The sequence below is a fragment of the Cherax quadricarinatus genome, chromosome 19 (assembly GCF_038502225.1).
Source record: "Cherax quadricarinatus isolate ZL_2023a chromosome 19, ASM3850222v1, whole genome shotgun sequence".
NCBI lineage: Eukaryota > Metazoa > Arthropoda > Malacostraca > Decapoda > Parastacidae > Cherax > Cherax quadricarinatus.
The window spans coordinates 42,156,646-42,180,109 of NC_091310.1; the positions used below are offsets into that span (position 1 = coordinate 42,156,646).

The following is a 23,464-nucleotide window of genomic DNA, read 5'->3' on the forward strand; positions in this document are numbered from 1 at the left end:
CTGATAAACCCCATCAACTAAATACACGAATACCACCTGGTGGTTCACACTTACACTCACTCACCCATTTGACCATAAACAGAAATATTAATCTCAATCTTAAAATAATGAATCCTATGATACTCCAATACTGAAACTATGTACTGTGCCAAAACAAAAGCATTCACATTGCTAAACTCACAAACTAGTATTTAGTCACTTAGCCATAATACCAACTTACCTCACAATTTGTAATATTTTAAAATAAAGAATTAAACTAAGTCTGCCCGAAAATGCCTAGCCATGCTAGGCGTTCTAGTGGTACACTCTGTAATCATTATTTAACTACATGTAAACCACACAACAACCAAATTCTGTAAATTCAACATTGTAATCTTTATAGAGAATAAACTTTGAATTTGAATTTGAATTTGAGGTGCTCAGAATACAACAGTTTAGAAGCATATACGTATAAAGATACACAACATATCCCTCCAAACTGCCAATATCCCAAACCCCTCCTTTAAAGTGCAGGCATTGTACTTCCCATTTCCAGGACTCAAGTCCGACTATATGAAAATAACCGGTTTCCCTGAATTCCTTCACTAAATATTACCCTGCTCACACTCCAACAGATCGTCAGGTCACAAGTATCATTCGTCTCCATTCACTCCTATCTAACACGCTCATGCACGCTTGCTGGAAGTCCAAGCCCCTTGCCCACAAAACCTCCTTTACCCCCTCTTTCCAACCCTTTCGAGGACGACCCCTACCCCTCCTTCCTTCCCGTATAGATTTATATGCTTTCCATGTCATTCTACTTTGATCCATTCTCTCTAAATGACCAAACCACCTCAACAACCCCTCTTCTGCCCTCTGACTAATGCTTTTATTAACTCCACACCTTCTCCTAATTTCCACACTCTGAATTTTCTGCATAATATTTACACCACACATTGCCCTTAGACAGGACATCCCCACTGCCTCCAACCGTCTCCTCGCTGCTGCATTTACCACCCAAGCTTCACATCCATATAAGAGTGTTGGTACTACTATACTTTCATACATTCCCTTCTTTGCCTCCATAGATAACGTTTTTTGACTCCACATATACCTCAATGCACCACTCACCTTTTTTCCCTCATCAATTCTATGATTAACCTCATCCTTCATAAACCCATCCGCCGACAAGTCAACTCCCAAGTATCTGAAAACATTCACTTCTTCCATACTCCTCCTCCCCAATTTGATATCCAATTTTTCTTCATCTAAATCATTTGATACCCTCATCACCTTACTCTTTTCTATGTTCACTTTTAACTTTCTACCTTTACACACATTCTCAAACTCATCCACTAACCTTTGCAATTTTTCTTTAGAATCTCCCATAAGCACAGTATCATCAGCAAAAAGTAACTGTGTCAGTTCCCATTTTGAATTTGATTCCCCATAATTTAATCCCACCCCTCTCCTGAGCACCCTAGCATTTACTTCTTTTACAACCCCATCTATAAATATATTAAACAACCATGGTGACATTACACATCCTTGTCTAAGACCTACTTTTCCCTCTCTTCTACATACCCTAACCTGAGCCTCACTATCCTCATAAAAGCTCTTTACAGCATTTAGTAACTTACCACCTATTCCATATACTTGCAACATCTGCCACATTGCTCCTCTATCCACTATCATATGCCTTTTCTAAATCCATAAATGCAATAAAAACTTCCCTACCTTTATCTAAATACTGTTCACATATATGCTTCAATGTAAACACTTGATCTACACATCCCCTACCCACTCTGAAGCCTCCCTGCTCATCCGCAATCCTACATTCTGTCTTACCTCTAATTCTTTCAATTATAACCCTACCGTATACTTTTCCTGGTATACTCAGTGAACTTATTCCTCTATAATTTTTACAATATCTTTTGTCCCCTTTCCCTTTATATAAAGGGACTATACATGCTCTCCGCCAATCCCTAGGTACCTTCCCCTCTTTCATACATTTATTAAACAAAAGTACCAACCACTCCAACACTATATCTCCCCCTGCTTTTAACATTTCTGTCATGATCCCATCAGTTCCAGCTGCATTACCCCCTTTCATTCTACGTAATGCCTCACGTACCTCCACCACACTTACATTCTGCTCTTCTTCACTCCTAAAAGATGGTATACCTCCCTGGCCAGTGCATGAAATTACTGCCTCCCTTTCTTCCTCAACATTTAAAAGTTCCTCAAAATATTCTCGCCATCTACCTAATACCTCCCTCTCCCCATCTACTAACTCCCCTACTCTGTTTTTAACGGACAAATCCATACTTTCCCTAGGCTTTCTTAACTTGTTTAACTCACTCCAAAATTTTTTCTTATTTTCATTAAAATTTCTTGACAGTGCCTCTCCCACTCTTTCATCTGCTCTCCTTTAGCACTCTCTCACCACTCTCTTCACCTTTCTTTTACTCTCCATATACTCTGCTCTTCTTATAACACTTCTGCTTTGTAAAAACCTCTCGTAAGCAACCTTTTTCTCTTTTATCACACCCTTTACTTCATGATTCCACCAATCACTCCTCTTTCCTCCTGCCCCCACCCTCCTATAACCACAAACTTCTGCCCCACATTCTAATACTGAATTTTTAAAACTATTCCAACCCTCTTCAACCCCCCCACTACTCATCTTTGCACTAGCCCACCTTTCTGCCAATAGTCGCTTATATCTCGCCCGAACTTCCTCCTCCCTTAGTTTATACACTTTCACCTCCCTCTTACTTGTTGTTGCCACCTTCCTCTTTTCCCATCTACCTCTTACTCTAACTGTAGCTACAACTAAATAATGATCCGATATATCAGTTGCCCCTCTATAGACATGTACATCCTGGAGCCTACCCATCAACCTTTTATCCACCAATACATAATCTAACAAACTACTTCCATTACATGCTACATCATACCTTGTATATTTATTTATCCTCTTTTTCATAAAATATGTATTACTTATTACCAAATTTCTTTCTACACATAGCTCAATTAAAGGCTCCCCATTTACATTTACCCCTGGCACCCCAAATTTACCTACTACTCCCTCCATAACATTTTTACCCACTTTAGCACTGAAATCCCCAACCACCATTACTCTCACACTTGATTCAAAACTCCCCACGCATTCACTCAACATTTCCCAGAATCTCTCTCTCTCTCCTCTACACTTCTCTCTTCTCCAGGTGCATACATGCTTACTATAACCCACTTTTCACATCCAATCTTTATTTTACTCCACATAATCCTTGAATTTATCCCTCTTTTCCTGCCATAGCTTATCCTTCAACATTATTGCTACTCCTTCTTTAGCTCTAACTCTATTTGAAACCCCTGACCTAATCCCATTTATTCCTCTCCACTGAAACTCTCCCACCACCTGGTATACTCAGTAAACTTATTCCCTATAATTTTTACAATCTTTTTTGTCCCCCTTCCCTTTATATAAAGAAAGTATACATGTTCTCTGCCAATCCCTATCTATCAAAATTCTGTTTATCCAGTTCAGAAACCATATTGCTTGTTTTAAACTAATCTTGATGCACTGATCAGAAATAAGAGCTTGGTTAGTCTCTAATCACTTGGGTTATTTTTTAAATTTTACAGTCAACATTTTGGCTATTCAGGTTTGAAGAACCACATGATATATGTTACCTAACAATTAAAGGCATTGTGTTATGCACAGATATTTTGTGGTGCATACAATGATTACAACTAATGTTTCTTAATGTAAATTCATTATATTATGATTTAAATAAAGAAAAATTGGATATCAAATTGGGGAGGAGTATGGAAGAAGTGAATGTTTTCAGATACTTGGGAGTTGACGTGTCGGCAGATGGATTTATGAAGGATGAGGTTAATCATAGAATTGATGAGGGAAAAAAGGTGAGTGGTGCATTGAGGTATATGTGGAGTCAAAAAAATGTTATCTATGGAGGCAAAGAAGGGAATGTATGAAAGTATAGTAGTACCAACACTCTTATATGGGTGTGAAGCTTGGGTTGTGAATGTAGCAGCGAGGAGGCGGTTGGAGGCAGTGGAGATGTCCTGTCTAAGGGCAATGTGTGGTGTAAATATTATGCAGAAAATTCGGAGTGTGGAAATTAGGAGAAGGTGTGGAGTTAATAAAAGTATTAGTCAGAGGGCTGAAGAGGGGTTGTTGAGGTGGTTTGGTCATTTAGAGAGAATGGATCAAAGTAGAATGACATGGAGAGCATTTAAATCTGTAGAAGGAAGGCGGGGTAGGGGTCATCCTCGAAAAGGTTGGAAGGAAGGGGTAAGGGAGGTTTTGTGGGCGAGGGGCTTGGACTTCCAGCAGGTGCGCATGAGTGTGTTCGATAGGAGTGAATGGAGATGAATGGTATTTGGGACCTGATGGTCTGTTGGAGTGTGAGCAGGGTAATATTTAGTGAAGGGATTCAGGGAAACCGGTTATTTTTATATAGCAAGACTTGAGTCCTGGAAATGGGAAGTACAATGCCTGCACTCTAAAGGAGGGGTTCAGGATATTAGTGGTTTGGAGGGATATGTTGTGTATCTTTATACATATATGCTTCTAAACTGTTGTGTTCTGAGCACCTCTGCAAAAACAGTGATTATGTGTGAGTGAGGTGGAAGTGTTGAATGATGATGAAAGTATTTTCTTTTTGAGGATTTTCTTTCTTTTTGGGTCATCCTTCCTCGGTGGGAGACGGCCGACTTGTTGAAAAAAAAAAATCTGTACAACAAAAATAACAGAAATTTCCACACAGTCGTACAAACATATTTACATGACAGTTTTCAGGATTTTTCACTTTGCTCAGTATTGCTCTCCCACACCAGTGTCTAGTAGTTAGCCATCAAATTTATCATCAGGTTTTCCTGATATCTCTTCTCCATGATGGCTATGTCTTGATGAATTTGTTTACCCTGGGATTTTATTTCACAGAAACTGTATGTGTTGGAGAAAAGTTCAGATATGAATTTTAGCATCTCAAAATTAGTTAGAAACACATTTTTAACGTGAAATGAAACCTTAGTTGGCCAGTATCATCAGACATGCTGAATGCATATTCTAACACAGTAGTAATATAAACTATAGTACTCATCAACAAGAGCTAATAACTTAGCTATGTACATTCCTGGTAACTGACATTCTCTCTCAGAAAGGTTAGGATGAAAAAAGCTGTTGAATAAATCTTTGAAAACATTTTATCAATGTTATTTTCCTAACAAACAATACATGCTTAATAAAAGCTTTATCAGTTTTTTCCCAGTGAGTAATACATACTCAATTTTTTTAATTCAATTTTTTTTATTTTGCTATGGGCACCTAATTATGAAGATAGCCAATAACAGTTACAAAAGCACCTTATTTTTGGTTTAACTTTACAGTTGTCACCTGGCAAGGTAGGGTGACCCAAAGAAATAACACACTGTGAATTGCGTATTGACACCACAATTCCCTCAATGTCAGCACTGTAATCCTTCTACACCCCATAGGAAAATATTAAAAAAATCAATAAAATTACATTTTGGTAGACGTTGACCATGGAAGTTGCCAGTTGCTGGGCTTTGGTCTGAGACCCCCAAGCAGGGTGACCAGGACACATAGTATTAAGCACTGACTGCATATATGCACCATACACACTCACTAGCTGCTCACGCTCAGGGTACCTGTGTAAGATGTAAATTATTTTTCTAACAAGAAATTTGGAGCCATTACACATGTGGTATGAAATGCACCTATATAATACTAGCTAAGTGTATGACAAGCATGCTTTCAAAAGGAATTATGCTCTGAAATCAAAGAAAAATGCATACAAGTTTATCCTAGTTTGCTTGGTTGAATTACTTTTATACGTGTGCAGAATAACTGGAAATAAAATGACACAATAATCACCTTTTTCAGATTTTTAGATATTTTCAGACACACCCCTTTTATGAACACAACTTGAAAGTATAGCAAATCACATTTTAAAAATATAGCATACCCAATTGAAGCGATTCTGACGATAGATGTAAAACGAGTGGAGAGCTGGTGTCGTCCTAATGCAGAGCCTCCAGTTATGGAAGCTACCACCTGGACACCTTCAAGTCCAACCCATTCTAGGTTGCCATCATAGAAGCCTTGGTATGTCACCACCTGTACAAGTCATGTTTTTTAAACAGTTTAAAGTTACTTTTTTATTAACACACCAGCCATCTCCCACAAAGGAAGGATTATCCAACATACAAAAAAACACAAACTGTCACTCATTCAATCACTATCTTGTTAGACAGGCATTGGCATCACAGTTCAGATGACTCTCCAAACAGCAATATCCCCACCCCTTCCTTCCATCTCCAGGACCCAAGTCCAGCTAACCAGTTTCCATGAATCACTTCATAAACATTACCTTGCTCATATTTCAATAGCTCGTCAGATCATAAAAATTACTTGCCTCCACTCACTCCTATCTAACATACTCACACAAGCCTGTTGGATGTTCAAGCCCCAAGCACTTTAAATCTCCTCTCCCCCCTCCTCCCTTCAACCTTTCCTAGGATGACCCCTATGCCTCCTTCCTTCCATCCTAGACATATACTGTACATCCTCCTAGTCATCTTATTTTTCTCCATCCTCTCTAAAAGTCAAAAAACCACCTCATCAACCCATCCTCAGCTCTTTAAATAATGCTTTTGGTACCTCCACACCTCCTAATTATTAAAAATTACTAACAATCAACAACAATACTGGAGAGCTCTGCTTGTACAGCATGTTAGTTTCCGAGCTACTGCTGTAAAATGAAAATCGATGTACAGTGAAAGAAAGGTGAAGAGAGTGGTGAGAGAGTGCAAAAGGAGAGCAGATGATAGAGTGGGAGAGGCACTGTCAAGAAATTTTAATGAAAATAAGAAAAAATTTTGGAGTTAAACAAGTTAAGAGAGCCTAGGGAAAGAATGGATTTGTCAGTTAAAAACAGAGTAGGGGAGTTAGTAGATGGGGAGATGGAGGTATTGGGAAGATGGCGGGAATATTTTGAGGAACTTTTAAATGTCGATGAAGAAAGGGAGGCGGTAATTTCATGCACTGGCCAGGGAGGTATACCATCTTTTAGGAGTGAAGAAGAGCAGGATGTGAGTGTGTTGGAGGTGTGTGAGGCATTACGTAGAATGAAAGGGGGTAAAGCAGCTGGAACTGATGGGATCATGACAGAAATGTTAAAATCAGGGGGGGATATAGTGTTACAGTGGTTGGTATTTTTGTTTAATAAATGCATGAAAGAGGGAAAGGTACCTAGGGATTGGCAGAGAGCATGTATAATTCCTTCATATAAAGGGAAGGGGGACAAAAGAGATTGTAAAAATTATAGAGGAATACGTTTACTGAGTATACCAGGAAAAGTGTATGGTAGGGTTATTATTGAAAGAATTAGACTTAAGACAGAATGTAGGATTGCAGATGAGCAAGGAGGTTTTAGAGTGGGTAGGGGATGTGTAGATCAAGTGTTTACATTGAAGCATATATGTGAACAGTATTTAAATAAAGGTAGGGAAGTTTTTATTGCATTTATGGATTTAGAAAAGGCATATGACAGAGTGCAAAGGGGAGCAATGTGGCAGATGTTACAAGTATATGGAATAGGTGGTAAGTTACTAAATGCTGTAAAGAGTTTTTATGAGGACAGTGAGGCTCAGGTTAGTGTGTGTAGAAGAAAGGGAGACTACTTCCCGGTAAAAGTAGGTCTTAGACAGGGATGTGTAATGTCACCATGGTTGTTTAATATATTTATAAATGGGGTTGTAAAAGAAGTAAATGCTAGGGTGTTCGGGAGAGGGGTGGGATTAAATTATGGGGAATCAAGTACAAAATGGCAACTGACACAGTTACTTTTTGCTGATGATACTGTGCTTATGGGAGATTCTAAAGAAAAATTGCAAAGGTTAGTGGACGAGTTTGGGAGAGTGTATAAAGGTAGAAAGTTGAAGTGAACATAGAAAAGAGTAAGGTGATGACAGTATCAAATGATTTAGATAAAAAAAAATTGGATATCAAATTGGAGAGGAGGAGTATAGAAGAAGTTTCAGATATTTAGGAGTTGACGTGTCAGCGGATGGATTTACGAAGGATGAGGTTAATCATAGTATATGTGGAGACAAAAAACGTTATCTATGGAGGCAAAGAAGGGAATGTATGAAAGTATCGTGAAGCTTGGGTTGTAAATGCTGCAGCGAGGAGACGGTTGGAGGCAGTGGAGATGTCCTGTCTAAAGGCAATGTGTGGTGTAAATATTATGCAGAAAATTTGGAGTGTGGAAATTAGGAGGTGTAGAGTTAATAAAAGTATTAGTCAGAGGGCTGAAGTGGGGTTGTTGAGGTGGTTTGGTCATTTAGAGAGAATGGATCAAAGTAGAATGACATGGAGAGCGTATAAATCTGTAGGGGAAGGAAGGCGGGGTAGGGGTCGTCCTCGAAAAGGTTGGAGGGAGGGGGTAAAGGAGGTTTTGTGGGCGAGGGGCTTGGACTTCCAGCAAGTGTGAGTGAGCGTGTTAGATAGGAGTGAACGGAGATGAATGGTATTTTTGACCTGACAAACTGTTTGTGTGAGCAGGGTAATATTTAGTGAAGGGATTCAGGGAAACCGGTTATTTTTATATAGCCAAACTTGAGTCCTGGAAATGGAAAGTACAATGCTTACACTTTAAAGGAGGGGTTTGGGATATTGGCAGTTTAGAGGGATATGTTGTGTATCTTTATATGTGTATACTTCTAAACTGTTGTATTCTTGGCACCTCTGCAAAAACAGTGATTATGTGTGAGTGTGGTGAAAGTGTTGAATGATGATGAAAGTATTTTCTTTTTAGGGACTTTCTTTCTTTTTGGGTCATCCTGCCTCGGTGGGAGACAGCAGACTTGTTGAAAAAAAAAAATTAAAGCCTGATAACCTGTTTACACTATCTTATCTCTAAATATTTTTATCCTTAGCTTACAGTGAGTGGTGAATATATTTATTGTAGGAAGTCTGAATAAATGAAGAATGGGCATAATTGAAAGCCGTTGTACTAGCAAACACTGTAAAGCATGGCCCTCCTGTAGTAACTTAACCTTAAATAAAATCCCAATACAATATTAAGCTTCAGTTTTCTTAGGTACAATATAATACTGCTCCCTAAAACTGGTAAAATACAGTATAGCTTCCTTGATTGGTATTCTCAGTTCAATATTGGCAGAAAATGCAATGCAAACTGGCCATAAATGATTATTCTTCATACAGAGAAAAATATACAGCATTACCTAAATACCTAAATAATATAACTGTAAAAAAGCCTGTTATTGTGCAGTGTAATGATGAAAACAAACCTGCTGTAGGAAGGTAATGAGTTGACAAGTGCCCCACTTGTCAGGCTTGGGCAAGTTTAGATCCTTCAGGTATACAATAAGTCTCTCACAATCCTTAGGTCGATAAACTCGTCCAGTATTTGTTGAAATTACCATACACATCTGTAGACAAAGTATTAGTCTTAATAATAATTTATGTTTTTACATAAGAAAATTAGAACAGAGGAACCCTGCAACAAGCCTACTGGCCTAAATTAGGCAGGTCCTTTTCAAACCCCCAAACCCTTTAACAAAATATTTTTCCAGCTCATTTCAAGGCTACCCAAGGAATAAGCTTTGATAACCCTACTAACTCATGCTGTGTAAGTCCCACTCAACTCTAACCTCTCTCAATTATGTATTAACCCAACCTATATTTCAAGCTACCCAAGGTTTTTGCTTCAATAAACCTACCAGTTAGATTATTCTATTCATCAACTACTCTATTTCCAAATCAGTGCTTTCACTACATCTTTTCTAAACCTAAGCTTATCTAATCTAAATCCATTATTTCAAGTTCTGTTTTGGAGGGATATCTTCAGAACCTTAGTAATATCAACTTTATTTATGTGCCCATCTTCCACTTATACTGCTCAATCATGTTTCCCCTCATTCTATGTTTTACAAGAGAATGTAGGTGCTTCACAAGATTCCATCAAGGTAGGGTGACCAAAAATAAGGAAACATTCATTATCATTCATTCAACAGGTGTCTTCCTAGAAGTGTCTTCACAATTCAAAATGTAGCATTCCCACTCCATCAGAGTGTAAGCACTATACTTCTAACCTTCAAGACTAAAATCTGGCTAACCAGTTTCACTGACTCCTTTCATAAATGTTAATTTCTCACATTCCAACAACTCATCAAACCCTTAGAATCCCTCAACCCAATCTAACACACTCACACACACACCTGTTAGATGCTTGATCATCTACTACAGCACTTAAAACATTCTTCGCACCTTCCCTCCAATCCTTCCTGGGATGACCTCTACCCCTCCTTTCCACCTCAGATTCATCCACTCTCTTGATCATCCTATTCTGTTCCATTCTCTCTATATGCCAAACTACCTCAACAACCAATCCTTTGCCCTGTAAACAATACCTTTCATAACTAAATATGTCCTTCTAATTTCTACACTCTGAATTCCCTGCATAATATTCTCAATGCAAAATACTCTCAAACATGACATCCCCACTCTCTCCAGCCTCCTCCTTGCAATGTTTAAAGCACAAGGCTTACAACCCTATATAAGGGTTGGTACTACTATACTCTGGTACATTTCTCTTTTTGCTTCCATATTTGAATTTGAATATATAAACTTACTTCTCTCCATAAAAGCCTCTACACTCCATCTACTTTTATTCACTCATATATTCTGTGCTTCACCTTGAACTCCAAGGTCCCATCTGCTGACACTTCTACTCCCAAATATCTAAATACAGTCAAACCTAGGTGTTCGTATGTGCTAGTTTATATGTAAAACTATAGTTATTCTCTATAAAATGTATTTTTTTTTAATATTTTTGTGTCTGGAATGGATTAATTCAAATTCAAATTCAAATTCAATTCAAATTCAAAGTTTATTCTCTATAAGGATTACAATGCTGAGTTTACAGAATTTGGTTATTGTGTGGTTTACATGTAGTAAAATAATAATTACAGAGTGTACCACTAGAACACCCAGCATGGCTAGGCATTTCGGGCAGACTTAGATTAAATCTTAAGTTTAAAATATTACAAAATTATGAGGTAAGTTGGTATTATGGCTAAGTGACTAAATACTAGTTTGTGAGTTTAGCAATGTGAATGCTTTTGTTTTGGCATTATACATAGTTTCAGTATTGGAGTTTACATTATTTCTTTAGGGAAATATTGCTTCAGTTTTTGTATGATTCGGGTTTTCATCAGACTTTTTTGAATGTATTAATCATGAAAACCGAGGTTCCACTGTACATTCATTTCCTCCATACCCTTTTCTTCTAATCTGATATCCATGTTTCTGTCCCCAAACTTATCATGTTGCTCTTTTGTTTTCTCTTTTAATGACTTCTTTTACAGACCCTCCAAAACTCATCTATAAACTTTGCAACTTCTTTTCAGAATTTCTCATAAGAACTGTCATTAAAAAGAACATCTGTGACAACTCCCACTTCATATTAGATTCATTATTTATTAATCCAACACCTCTTCCCATCACCCTAGATATACTTCTTTTACAACCCATCAATAAATATATTCACCAATCATGGAGACATCACACACCTGTCGAAGGCCTACTTTTACAGGAAAACATTCCTTTTTTTCCTATGTATCCTAACCTGAGGCTAAGTTTTTACTGCTTTTAATAATGTTTTATTTATTCCATTTAGCAGAAGACACGACTGAGCAATAAAAGGTAGTGAAATCCAAAACTGGTAATTTAAAAGATAAACATACAGGTTCAAGATACAGAAATGACCTAATCAGATGTTTTAAAACACTTCTCACCTGTCCGCTTACAGTTCATCTTATACAGGTTCCATGAATTTTTCAGTACTATGTTAATCTCATATCTTTTTTTATAATTTACAAAACACTTAAAAGGATAATTAATTAAAAAATGAGTAAGTTATAAAAACTTATCATTGGCACAAGCAAACACATATGAGGACAATGAAACAGCCTGTAAGATGAGTACTGTACATCTTTCCTCATACTACTGAAAATGGCTCAGTGTGAGGCCAAAATATAGAGTATTAATCCATATGTTGTTTTAGGTTTCCCTGGGGGTTCCTTTGCACCATAATAATGTAAGTTGTTCTAGATACTGTTGATGGCAAAACACATCAACTTTGTCTGTGGCTCACCTGGGAGAGCTTCTGAAGCACATGTTGAGGAGCTGTATATGCGCTGCAGTGAATCATGGTCACCTGTGTGCTCCGCAGTTTGGAGAAGCAGTGGTGAAGCAGTAGGCTGGTGTACAAAAGCCAAAAAATGCCATAAATTAGGAGCTACACCCTTGTAATCTACAGACTAGGCTTATAAAAGATTGAACAAATTAATATTAATTAAATGTCTAAATTTATAAAAAAAATTAATTTTAAAGAACAGCTAAATTTTTTAAAGCAGGTGAACATTTTTGCAATTAACTGGACTTGAGTCCTGGAAATAGGAAGTACAATGCCTGCACTTTAAAGGAGGGGTTTGGGATATTGGCAGTTTGGAGGGACATCCAAACTGTTGTATCTGAGCGTCTCTGCAAAGACAGTGATTATGTATGAGTGATGGTGAAAGTGTTGAATGATGATGAAAGTTTCTTCTATCTTTTTGGGTCACCCTGCCTCCGTGGGATATGGCTGACGTGCTAAAAAAAAATTCACATGTAATTTTTTTTTTACTCCAATGCCTATCTCCCACCATAGCAGGTTGGCCCAAAGAAGGAAACACATTTGCCATGATGTTATTCAACTGGTCTTACTGCCTAAAGGCATTTTAGCCCATAACATAAACAAGGAAAATTTGGAGCAATATCCAAGGTCAACTGTATTACTCTACATCTCTCACCATTTGCAACTATTATTACTGTTCAGTATATAAAATTACACAGTATATACAACAAATTACAAATATAATATAAAGAAAGCATTACCCAAGCATCTATTGAATAATCCCCTTTCGTCTGTTAGATTTTCTTAAGCTTAGTGATAAATATTTATGATACAATGTAAAAACTTATTAAATGGAGACTAGACTTTCTTTTATTGTTAAGGTAACATAATGTCAAATTTTTATGGCATATTATAGCACCAATACAAAGGATAGGCTTCTGCTCCAAGCAGTTTAGAAGACAGAGAACAGTAATCATTGAAATGAGCATAAAGTAGCTATATTTAATGAGCTGAGAAGTTCTAGCATACATATCTCTTTACTATCAAACTGTGCACTACATAAACATACCTCTTTCCACAGCCTTCTGGTCCAACCAGAATGAAAGACTGTTTTGTCTCTAACTGAAGCCATGGCATGAAATAATCAAGAGCACATTTGGCATCAGCTGTTAATATCAGGGGAACTTCACCGGTACCAACTACGATGTCTTCAGTGGAATCAGACGTATATGGTTCTAAGCGGTCACGGGAAGCATCATAATAAACATTGAGAGGTTTGCGCTGATCTGGCACATGTTCGCCCACCCACGAAAATACCTCACGAGCAAAGTCTGATCTGATGTTTGCAGGAAGATTACCTCCCAGACCCTTCACAAGTGCCAAGGAAAAGTGAGCTTTACTGGTGACTTCATGAAGATGTGAGAGGCCATTTAAAACCCATCCAACTAGGGTAGTTTCAACTTCAACTTCACCAGCTTTCAGCACCCATTCAAGAGCTTTAAAGAAGTATTGCTCAATGTATGGTTCAAGGTAGCGTTTGGCTTCTTCTCCCTGTGACTCAAGCCAAGCATTAACAACTGCATGAATATTGGTGTCTTCATCACTTAGGAAAATCATGCCCATGCGAGAGATTGTAGCAGGTGAGGCAGAGGATAAATCATCAGTCTCAAAGAGGAAATTGACATTTGGACCAAATTGTATCCTTTCTCCTGATGGCATAGTTAAAAGCCGATTGTCATCTAATACAGAATTCAATGACTCAATCCACTCGGGATCTATGTCGCCATCACAAATGATCCATGAAGTTACATCAGGTGGTTCCCGGACAACTTGTCTTGCAGAAGCAGTAAGAACACCATCAGACCATTCCCTTGTATCATGGTCAATGTGCCCAAGAAGCTGTTGTCTTGGCATAGCTTTAGGATTCATAACATATTTCTTTACTTTATTATCCATTTTCAGGAGAGCATGTCGCAAGGTCTGCCACAAGGTTGTTTTTCCTGATCCTGAAGGACCAACTACCACCACTCCCATACGCTGCTGGAGTTGCTCATAAAGCTCAAGAGCTTTTTTTATCTGTCTCTCATTGGGTATAAGAGTCATTTCTTTAAATGTGTCATGTAAAATTTCAGCTAAATCCTCGTAGCCAACACCTCTAAATTTAATATCAGGAAACACGTCTCGCACCAGGTCATCGAACCTAGAAGAAACATAATAGAAGTTATTTAGGTGAATGATCATATTTTAAACTAGTATAAAAAAGGGTACTTGAATTGGAGAGGGAAACAAGTAAATACAAAGAAAAATCTCAAGGGAATGAAATGACAAAAAAAACTAGTACTGTATATATTTAAAACTAAGTGTTAGTGATGTTAACCAGCAGGCTACCGTATAGTTCTTGGATGGCAGATAATGAAAAACTGTTTCACTTAATGCCGGGTAAGCAAACATAAATTTAGCTAATTTGTTATCATTATCTCAGTACCTGGATTGAAAAAAATATATTCTGAACAAATTATGAGATCATACCCTGCCATAAATTTGTTCAAAACCAACAATATAACAAAATTACCTAGAGCTGTCAGAAAAGGTGAGTTTTGAGAGTGTGTTGAGTCGCAAAGCTTGCACAACCAACTCTGATTCCATATTTGTATCTATGTCAGTTGACTTTCCTTCTTCAAGTAATGTCCGTCTGCAATATGAAAAATGTAGTTTTAGAAAGCAGGGGAAATTTTTTTTATTATATTTTAAAGATAAATATGCCATCACAAACGTAACAGCATAATTTTAAAGACTAGTACACCAACCTATAAGACTGAAGCAGGCTACCACTGCCTTTCAATACTGTCTTAAGAGCTCGTAAACCCCAGTCATAATGCTGCTGTGGTGTAAGGAGTTCCTTTGACAAGTTGAAGATTGCAACAAGTTTACGTCCAAGATTTTTCCCATCCTTGAAGCCCTCACTGAATAGAATGACTTCAGCAATTAGTTCATTGTCAGGACGGGCCATTGCAACAGGTCTAAACAATTGCTTTAGATTGTCTGGAAGCTTTTGACGACCACCATAACCTTTTCCAGCTGGGTTGAGTGTTATGAAAATGCCAGAATTGTGATCAACAGGTACCTAAAAGCAAGGGATGACTATAAATACAATTACTATATAAATATAAATATCGGTACCTAAAAGCAAGGGATGACTATAAATACAATTACTATATAAATATAAATATCAGTATTGTCAATGCTTCTGTATGGGTAGGACACATGGTCTTTTTATGCTGCAATAAGGAGGAGGTTGGAAGCAATATGTGTGAATATAATGCAGAAAAAAAAGAAACAAAGACATTAGAAGACATTGAGGAGGTATAATTCAAAGAGCAGAAGAGGGAATGTTGAGAATGTTTAGTCAAGTAGGAAGAATGAAGACAAACTGATTAAGAAGATATATAAATCTGCAGGAGATGGAAGGAAATATAAGGGATATTCAAGAAAGGGTTGAAAGGATTGTATCAAAGTCTTTATAAGTTGAAGCTTGAGCATATGTGAACATATTACAACACAGTGATTGCAAGCAAGAAATTTTGGAGATTTGGCATGTTGCTGGAGTATGGATAAAGTAATATTTATAAAGAGTTTCAGGAAAACTGGTAATCCAACCCTCTCAGGGTTGGAACCCTTGATCTGAAAATTGCTCTCAGGGTCAGAGAATTTAAAAAATATATATATTTGTAGGTAGTAGGTTGGTAGACAGCAACCACCCAGGGAGGTACTACCATCCTGCCAAGTGAGTGTAAAACGAAAGCCTGTAATTGTTTTACATGATGGTAGGATTGCTGGTGTCTTTTTGTCTGTCTCGTAAATATGGAAGATTACAGGTACGTCTTGCTACTTCTACTTACACTTAGGTCACACTACACATACATATACAAGCATATATATACACACACCCTTCTGAGTTTTCTGTTATTTTCTTTCTAGTTCTTGTTCTTGTTTATTTCCTCTTATCTCCATGGGGAAGTGGAACAGAATTCTTCCTCCGTAAGCCATGCGTGTTGTAAGAGGCAACTAAAATGCCGGGGGCAAGGGGCTAGAAACCCCTTCTCTTGTATAAATTACTAACTTTAAAAAGAGAAACTTTCGCTTTTCTTTTTGGGCCACCCTGCCTTGGTGGGATACGGCCGGTTTGTTGAAAAAAAAAATATATATATTTTTTCTTATGAAACGACAAAGAATCTTTTTCTGAAGATAATGAAACTAAAAGTACAAAATTTGATGGAAAACTCACAGAATTACCCTCTCGCAAAGTTGGCTTTCTTGGCGATGTTTATGCATCAGTGATTTCACCCATTTTGAGCCCTATTTCCAGCTAATTCCATTGCTCCAGTAGACTCATAGCTATTTCACTAGTATTCCCTCTATTCTAATGAATTAGTACAAGAAACTGCCCATTTACCTATTTCAACTACACACAGTGATCAGAAATCAATAATTTGGCCAATTTCACACAAAATTCAAAAATTGCCAATTTAAAAAGAGAGTCCAGAATAAACAATGTAGACATTCTTGGCAATAAAACAATATTTCCTCTGTTCATCAGTTATGTCCCCAGGCCTCTCCTATATTACACTTACTTTCTATTTCAAAATTTAATTCACACAAAATATAGAAGATTTACTGTTATGCAGACTACTGCATTATTGTAATAATTGTATAAATAATGTCAGTGCATTTCTAAATGCATGTTAGAGTAGCAAGCTGGATGCGTATTGGACGAGCAAGATAATTTATGTACTCTGAAAAATCAGCAAAAGTCAAACATTTCTGCTAATTGAGCTCAATTTCAAGCTACTTTCAGTCCTGAATCCAATCAAGATCATCTCCATTTCTGTAGTATATCTTCCATTCTACGAAATGAGACCAAAAAACCAGGAATACATCCATAAAAACCACACGAAAATACACCGCAAATTTGTTGTTTTAAACCAAAAACACGATCACAGTTTTTTTCCCCATTATGCACTGTGTGCTGCAAGATTTTTTATATGGTGCATTTTTACCATGTAGACCCATTCTCTCATATCTAAGCTCAAATTTACCACTTACAGCTTATCTGAGAGAGCTGAGCTCGTCATGTAGAACAATGGGACCGACCCGCGTTTCAAAGTCATAGTACAATGGGACCCACCCCGAAATGGTTAAGTTTGGAAGTACAGTTCCTTTTTTTTTTTTTTTTTTTTTTTTCAACAAGTCGGCCGTCTCCCACCGAGGCAGGGTGACCCAAAAAAGAAAGAAAATCCCCAAAAAGAAAATACTTTCATCATCATTCAACACTTTCACCACACTCACACATTATCACTGCTTTTGCAGAGGTGCCCAGAATACAACAGTTTAGAAGCATATACGTATAAAGATACACAACATATCCCTCCAAACTGCCAATATCCCAAACCACTCCTTTAAAGTGCAGGCATTGTACTTCCCATTTCCAGGACTCAAGTCCGACTATATGAAAATAACCGGTTTCCCTGAATCCCTTCACTAAATATTACCCTGCTCACACTCCAACAGATCGTCAGGTCCCAAGTACCATTCGTCTCCATTCACTCCTATCTAACACGCTCACGCACGCTTGCTGGAAGTCCAAGCACCTTACCCACAAAACCTCCTTTACCCCCTCTCTCCAACCCTTTCGAGGACGACCCCTACCCCTCCTTCCTTCCCCTATAGATTTATATGCTTTCCATGTCATTCTACTTTGATCCATTCTCCTTTGAAAATTGGGTAGGGATGTACAAGGTATGTTGTTGGGGTTAGATTTACAAGTAAACAATCATATACAATCATATTACATATAAACAATCATATGCAATCATATTACATATAAACAATCATATTACTAAAGATAAGTAGTAGGTTGGTAGACAGCAACCGCCCAGGGAGGTACTACCGTCCTGCCAAGTGAGTGTAAAACGGAAACCTGTAATCGTTTTACATGATGGTAGGATTGCTGGTGTCTTTTTTCTGTCTCATAAACATGCAAGATTTCAGGTACGTCTTGCTACTTCTACTTACACTTAGGTCACACTACACATACATGTACATGTTTATTTATATACACTCGTCTGAGTTTTCTTTGATTTTATCTTAATAGTTCTTGGTCTTATTACTTTTCCTTTTATATCCATGGGGAAGTGGAATAAGAATCTTTCCTCCGTAAGCCATGCGCGTTGTAAAAGTCAACTAAAATGCCGGGAACAATGGGCTAGTAACCCCTTTTCCTGTAAAGATTACTAAAAAGAATAAGAAGAAAATTGTCAAAGTGGGAAGTCTGAATGTACATGGATGTTGTGCAAATGATAAGAAAGAGATGATTGTCGATGTTATGAATGAGAAAAAGCTGGATGTCCTGGCATTAAGTGAAACAAAGATGAAGGGGGTAGGAGAGTTTCAGTGGAGAAGAATAAATGGGATTAGGTCAGGGGTTTCAAACAGAGTTAGAGCTATAGAAGTAGCAATAATGTTGAAGGATAAATTATGGCAGGAAAAGAGGGACTATAAATGTATTAATTCAAGGATTATGTGGAGTAAAATAAAGGTTGGATGTGAAAAGTGGGTTATAGTAAGCGTATATGCACCTGGAGAAGAGAGAAGTGTAGAGGAGAGAGAGAGATTTTGGGAAATGTTGAGTGAATGCATGGGGAGATATGAACCAGATGTGAGAGAAATGGTGGTTGGGGATTTCAATGCTAAAGTGGGCAAAAATTTTGTGGAGGGAGTAGTAGGTAAATTTGGGGTGCCACGGGTAAATGAAAATGGGGAGCCTTTAATTGAGCTATGTGTAGAAAGAGGTTTAGTAATAAGTAATACATATTTTATGAAGCAGAGGATAAATAAATATACAAGGCATGATATAGCACTTAATGAAAGTAGTTTGTTAGATTATATATTGGTAAATGCAGCAGCAAGGAGACGGTTGGAGGCAGTGGAGATGTCCTGTCTAAGGGCAATGTGTGGTGTAAATATTATGCAGAAAATTCGGAGTGTGGAAATTAGGAGAAGGTGTGGAGTTAATAAAAGCATTAGTCAGAGGGCAGAAGAGGGGTTGTTGAGGTGGTTTGGTCATTTAGAGAGAATGGATCAAAGTAGAATGACATGGAAAGCATATAAATCTATAGGAGAAGGAAAGAGGGGTAGGGGTCGTCCTCGAAAGGGTTGGAAAGAGGGGGTAAAGGAGGTTTTGTGGGCGAGGAGCTTGGATTTCCAGAAAGCGTGCATGAGCGTGTTAGATAGAAGTGAATGGAGACGAATGATACTTGGGACCTGACGATCTGTTGGAGTGTAAGCAGGGTAATATTTAGTGAAGGGATTCAGGGAAACCGGTTATTTTCATATAGTCGGACTTGAGTCCTGGAAATGGGAAGTAGAATGCCTGCACTTTAAAGGAGGGGTTTGGGATATTGGCAGTTTGGAGGAATATGTTGTGTATCTCTATACGTATATGCTTCTAAACTGTTATATTCTGAGCACCTCTGCAAAAGCAGTGATAATGTGTGAGTGTGGTGAAAGTGTTGAATGATGATGAAAGTATTTTCTTTTTGGGGATTTTTTTTCTTTTTGGGTCACCCTGCCTCGGTGGGTCACCCTGCCTCGGTGGGTCACCCTGCCTCGGTGGGTCACCCTGCCTCGGTGGGTCACCCTGCCTCGGTGGGTCACCCTGCCTCGGTGGGTCACCCTGCCTCGGTGGGTCACCCTGCCTCGGTGGGTCACCCTGCCTCGGTGGGTCACCCTGCCTCGGTGGGTCACCCTGCCTCGGTGGGTCACCCTGCCTCGGTGGGTCACCCTGCCTCGGTGGGTCACCCTGCCTCGGTGGGTCACCCTGCCTCGGTGGGTCACCCTGCCTCGGTGGGTCACCCTGCCTCGGTGGGTCACCCTGCCTCGGTGGGTCACCCTGCCTCGGTGGGTCACCCTGCCTATGTGGGTCACCCTGCCTTGGTGGGTCACCCTGCCTCGGTGGGTCACCCTGCCTCGGTGGGTCACCCTGCCTCGGTGGGTCACCCTGCCTCGGTGGGTCACCCTGCCTCGGTGGGTCACCCTGCCTCGGTGGGAGATGGCCGACTTGTTAAAAAAAAAAAAAAAATTACTGAAGATAAAACTTTTTAAGTGTTGTACTTTTTCAATGGCTGATCCTTAAAATGTATATAAAAAATATTTATACCTAATAAAGAAATAATTAAATCTTCATTATTATTTTTATTTTTTTGCTACTTGCAATGCACACATATCAAGAAAGATTTACTCATCAGAAAATTTATACGTGCCATATTAAATTAGGCTTATTATGTGCAAATGTTTTTAATTTAATTTTCTGCCTGAATATGGAGCAAGAATCATTTCATGCCAATATATTTCTTTTTATTAACACATCAGCCAATTCCCACCAAGACAGGATGGCCCAAAAAGGAAAAACTTTCATCATCATTCACTCCATCACTGTCTTGCCAGAAGGGTGCTTTACACTACAGTTATAAAACTACAACAGTAACACCCCTCCTTCAGAGTGCAGACACTGTACTTCCCATCTCCAGGACTCAAGTCCAGCCTGCTGGTTTCCCTGAATCCCTTCATAAATGTTACTTTGCTCACACTCCAACAGCACGTGAAGTATTAAAAACCATTTGTCTCCATTCACTCCTATCAAATACGCTCATGCATGCTTTCTGAAAGTCCAAGCCCCTCGCACACAAAACCTCCTTTACCCCGTCCCTACAACCTTTCCTCGGCCAACCATTACCACGCCTTCCCTCCAGCCAATGTGCTGCAAATATTTCATGTAATTAAGCTTTCTTTTATCAGCATACCTCTTTGCCCAATAAAGTAGTAGATGAAGCATGTGACTTGAGAGCAGCTTGTATGGTCTGAATCTGCATAGAGACAGCTGATAAAACAGCCTCTTCCAGACGGTTGAACTCATCAAAACATCCCCAGGCACCACATTTCACCAAACCAACAAATATGCGGCCCATTGATTTAACATCTATGCCTTCATCACAGTTAAATACAAGAACTTGACGTCCAAAAAGGCTACCAAGAGCTTTCACAGACTCTGTTTTACCAGTTCCAGCAGGGCCATAAGGATTTCCACCCAGTCCCATGTGCATACCCTGCAAATCAACAAACATTCCATAATGAATAATTGTATTGTATTGCAAAGATAATCTAATACAGTGGACCCCCGCATAACGATTACCTCCGAATGCGACCAATTATGTAATTGTATTTATGTAAGTGCGTTTGTACCTGTATGTTTGGGGGTCTGAAATGGACTAATCTACTTCACAATATTCCTTATGGGAACAAATTCGGTCAGTACTGGCACCTGAACATACTTCTGGAGTGAAAAAATATCGTTAACCGGGGGTCCACTGTACAATAAGGAATGTCAAAAATAAAAAAAAAAAATCATCTCAATTCAAATGAATATAACTTGTAATAATCTGCATAGTAATTGTACAATAAAGCAATAAATGATGACAAAATATACATACCTGTGTTAGTGTTAGGTAACACTTGTCAGTTAATGGTGTATGTACCAACTTAGGGGCATTGCCTTGGTATTCATATGTATAATCAAACTGAGCATCTACCATTTTCATATATGCTGATCCCTCTTCACTTATGTAGAATCTGTATCAATATAATATATTTCATGAGAAGGCTTTATATATATATATATTTTTTTTTTTTTTTTTCAACAAGTCGGCCGTCTCCCACCGAGGCAGGGTGACCCAAAAAAGAAAGAAAATCCCCAAAAAGAAAATACTTTCATCATCATTCAACACTTTCACCACACTCGCACATTATCACTGTTTTTGCAGAGGTGCTCAGAATACAACAGTCTAGAAGCATACACATATAAAGATACACAACATATCCCTCCAAACTGCCAATATCCCAAACCCCTCCTTTAAAGTGCAGGCATTGTACTTCCCATTTCCAGGACTCAAGTCCGACTATATGAAAATAACCGGTTTCCCTGAATCCCTTCACTAAATATTACCCTGCTCACACTCCAACAGATCGTCAGGTCCCAAGTACCATTCGTCTCCATTCACTCCTATCTAACACGCTCACGCACGCTTGCTGGAAGTCCAAGCACCTTACCCACAAAACCTCCTTTACCCCCTCTCTCCAACCCTTTCGAGGACGACCCCTACCCCGCCTTCCTTCCCCTATAGATTTATATGCTTTCCATGTCATTCTACTTTGATCCATTCTCTCTAAATGACCAAACCACCTCAACAACCCCTCTTCTGCCCTCTGACTAATACTTTTATTAACTCCACACCTTCTCCTAATTTCCACACTCCAAATTTTCTGCATAATATTTACACCACACATTGCCCTTAAACAGGACATCTCCACTGCCTCCAACCGTCTCCTCGCTGCTGCATTTACCACCCAAGCTTCACACCCATATAAGAGTGTTGGTACTACTATACTTTCATACATTCCCTTCTTTGCCTCCATAGATAATGTTTTTTGACTCCACATATACCTCAACGCACCACTCACCTTTTTTCCCTCATCAATTCTATGATTAACCTCATCCTTCATAAATCCATCCACCGACACGTCAACTCCCAAGTATCTGAAAACATTCACTTCTTCCATACTCCTCCTCCCCAATTTGATATCCAATTTTTCTTTATCTAAATCATTTGATACCCTCATCACCTTACTCTTTTCTATGTTCACTTTCAACTTTCTACCTTTACACACATTCTCAAACTCATCCACTAACCTTTGCAATTTTTCTTTAGAATCTCCCATAAGCACAGTATCATCAGCAAAAAGTATATATACATTTTTTTTTTCCAACAAGTCGGCCGTCTCCCACCGAGGCAGGGTATATATATATATATACACCTACCATCTGACTTACGACCTGCTCGACTTACGACCACTCGACTTATGACTGTGTTTTTTATGCCAAATTTATGGGAAATAAATAACTATTTGTGTTGTACACAGTGTTTATCCTAAACCTTACAGTATAAAATACAGTACTAACAACATAAAAAGTAAAGTAAAACATGAAATACCAAAATAAAACAATAAAATAAAGTCATTACAAAATTTTTTTGTTGATATTCAGTAGTAAAGTTCAACTTACGACCATTTCGACTTACGACCGGTTTCTCGGAACCGAACTCGGTTGTAAGTCGGAT

The 23,464-nt window shown here is 38.4% G+C and overlaps 1 protein-coding gene across 3 annotated transcripts in view; it reads right to left on the reverse strand.

Moving 5' to 3' along the window:
- The window catches only part of btv (dynein cytoplasmic heavy chain beethoven), a 289,769-nt gene that overhangs the window by 169,127 nt on the left and 97,178 nt on the right, over nucleotides 1–23,464 (reverse strand). For all 3 annotated transcript variants that reach the window (XM_070086734.1, XM_070086733.1, XM_070086735.1), the window contains 9 exons: nucleotides 21,782–21,920; nucleotides 21,095–21,397; nucleotides 15,044–15,360; nucleotides 14,809–14,928; nucleotides 13,306–14,436; nucleotides 12,216–12,321; nucleotides 9,349–9,489; nucleotides 6,000–6,151; nucleotides 5,538–5,682 (listed from right to left, as the gene is read on the reverse strand). In XM_070086734.1, the coding sequence (XP_069942835.1) occupies nucleotides 5,538–5,682; nucleotides 6,000–6,151; nucleotides 9,349–9,489; nucleotides 12,216–12,321; nucleotides 13,306–14,436; nucleotides 14,809–14,928; nucleotides 15,044–15,360; nucleotides 21,095–21,397; nucleotides 21,782–21,920 (2,554 nt within the window). The remainder of the gene's footprint in view (nucleotides 1–5,537; nucleotides 5,683–5,999; nucleotides 6,152–9,348; nucleotides 9,490–12,215; nucleotides 12,322–13,305; nucleotides 14,437–14,808; nucleotides 14,929–15,043; nucleotides 15,361–21,094; nucleotides 21,398–21,781; nucleotides 21,921–23,464) is intronic.